This window comes from Pteropus vampyrus, unplaced genomic scaffold (assembly GCF_000151845.1).
Source record: "Pteropus vampyrus isolate Shadow unplaced genomic scaffold, Pvam_2.0 Scaffold131, whole genome shotgun sequence".
Taxonomy (NCBI): domain Eukaryota; kingdom Metazoa; phylum Chordata; class Mammalia; order Chiroptera; family Pteropodidae; genus Pteropus; species Pteropus vampyrus.
The window spans coordinates 1,760,159-1,762,357 of NW_011888912.1; the positions used below are offsets into that span (position 1 = coordinate 1,760,159).

The 2,199-nt window shown below is 61.2% G+C and overlaps 1 protein-coding gene across 1 annotated transcript in view; it reads right to left on the reverse strand.

Annotated features, from left to right (window-relative positions):
* Positions 1–2,199, reverse strand: part of KIF21B (kinesin family member 21B) — a 37,429-nt gene that overhangs the window by 30,898 nt on the left and 4,332 nt on the right. The window contains exons 7-10 of the mRNA XM_023534767.1: positions 1,877–2,072; positions 771–960; positions 68–131; positions 16–25 (exon numbers count right to left, since the gene is read on the reverse strand). Coding sequence (XP_023390535.1) covers positions 16–25; positions 68–131; positions 771–960; positions 1,877–2,072 — 460 coding nt within the window. The remainder of the gene's footprint in view (positions 1–15; positions 26–67; positions 132–770; positions 961–1,876; positions 2,073–2,199) is intronic.

Sequence of the window (2,199 nt, forward strand, 5' to 3'; positions counted from 1 at the left end):
GTGAGTGGGGTCGACCCGCCTGGGCCTGTTTAAGGACCCCGCCCCCAGGTGTGCGGGGTTCACTCACCGCAGCTCCTCGATCTCCCGGATGTAGCTCTGGATCAGAGCGCCAATGGCCTCATTGCCGTCACCTGGGGGGATAACAAAGAGGACCTGCAGCTCTAAACCGGTGGCCTTGCCTCTGTCTGAGCCTCCGACAGGGTCACGCGCCCCGGCCTTTTCCAAAGGGGGACCTGTGTGGCAGAGGCTCGTTCTGTGCACAGACGTGCACAAGCACTGCTGATAACAGCGAGACCCTGGGCACAGCTCAACGTCCCGCAACAGAGGACTGTGGCGGCAAATGCTTCGTCATCATCGCAGGGGGGACAGGGCAGTTTAAAAGAATTCGGTAGGTTTGTAGGTTTTAACGTGGCAGGGTCTCTAAGTGCATAGAAGAGGAACGAGTTGTTCGCACACGCGCATAGATGAGTGTGTAGGAACACACACTCGCAGTCGGAGCAAGCATCTTGGGAAGGTGCGGGAGGGTGCACAGAGCTGTCCAGAGGCTCCTGCTAAGAACTGGAGGGAGAGGGGGTTTAATCGTTCACCTGATAGATGCCTGTCAATCAAGGCGATGTATTCATGTACTACTTGTGTCATAAAAACAAGTTTTAAAATTAATTCGCAAAAATGCGTGAATGAGTTGGCCCACGAGCCCCCCCACCCCATATCCTGGATGGACGGGGCCTAGCCGCTGGCGCTCCTGGCCGGCCTGGGGCTCCCCGACTCACCCGCCTTGGCCAGCAGCAGGCTGGCCTCCTGGCTCAGGAGGTGGGTGACGCGCTTGTTGATGGCGTCGATGGCCTCCTGCATGGCCTTCACGCGCAGGCGCAGAGCCCCGTTCTCCTTCTGCAGCATGGCGTTCTCCCGGAAGAGGTCGCTGTAGCCCTCGCTGCCGTCCTCCCCGATCACCCTCTTGCCCTGGGAGGAGGGCAGATGGGGGGCGGTCAGGTGCCAGGGCTCCCAGGGAGGGGAAGGGGGGACGTGCTCCTCCCCCTACCCCAAGTCCCGCAAAACACAGCTCCTGTGTCCCATGCTCGGAAACCCTACATGGCTCCCCATGACAACAGAAAGGTCAACAGGTCGAGACCAGCCTTTCTAGGCCTCGCATAATCTTGCCTTGACCTACCTGTCCACTGCTCTCCTTCAAATCGCCATGAATGCCAACCCGAGGGCCAAACCCTGGGGGCCTGGGCAGTTGGCACACATGAGAAAGTCTGACTGTAAGACAACAGGGAGTGGTGGGGACCGGAGCGAGCAGCCACCGAGTCTGTCTAAGACGGGCAGCCGCTGTGTCCCTCCAGCCAACTTGGTGGCCTGTGCTGTTAGATCTTCAACTTTTTTAAAGACAGGCTGAAACTCCCTAATTTTTGGAAAGGCTGACAGCTAAGTTGAATCCTCTTAAAACCAAGGGCGAGTCAAAGCCACACCCTTTGGGTCACCTGTAGGACACGGACCGCTGGCAACTCCTGCCCTCGTCACACAAACTTGTCATCTCTGCCAAAGTACCCATTCTTCCCACCTGTCACCGTGCTCATGGCCCGTGCACACCCTGCAGGCCTGTTCCACTTGCTTCTGCCGGTACTCACCCACGCATTCCTCAAACCCCGTGCAAAAGGCCCCTCCTCCACGAGGCCCTCCCCGACTGCCGCAGTGAGGCAGGCCAGCTCTCTCCCCGCCCGCCCCCGCACACCGGACGGCTCCCGTGCTCCCGTCCGCCCTTCCCGTTCCGTGAGTCTGCTCTGTGCAAGGCAGCGTGCGCAGCACACGTGAAAGCCCCCGGCAGAGTGTGCCCTGTGCACGGGACCTGGGGGACAGAGGCCGGGCGCCGGCTCACCGCCTTGTACTCCATCAGCTCCATCTGCAGGCGTGCGACCTCCGCCCGCAGCGTGCTGATCTGCTGGCTCGCCTTGTCCTGGTTCACGACCACCTTGTTTTTGATGTTGCGGGCCCGGTTGGCGTACTTGAGCGTGTTGAGAGTCTCCATGAAGTCCCGGTCGGAGGGGCTCACGCAGGCGACCATGACGGTCTGGCTGGGGTGCAGTGGGTAGGTGAGGGCAGAGGGCGCGGCCACCCCCCGGAAGCAGCGCCTCGGCTCCACCCCTCCCCCACTGCCACGACGCCCTGGGACCCGGCGTTGGCGGGGCAGCGCCTGGGACA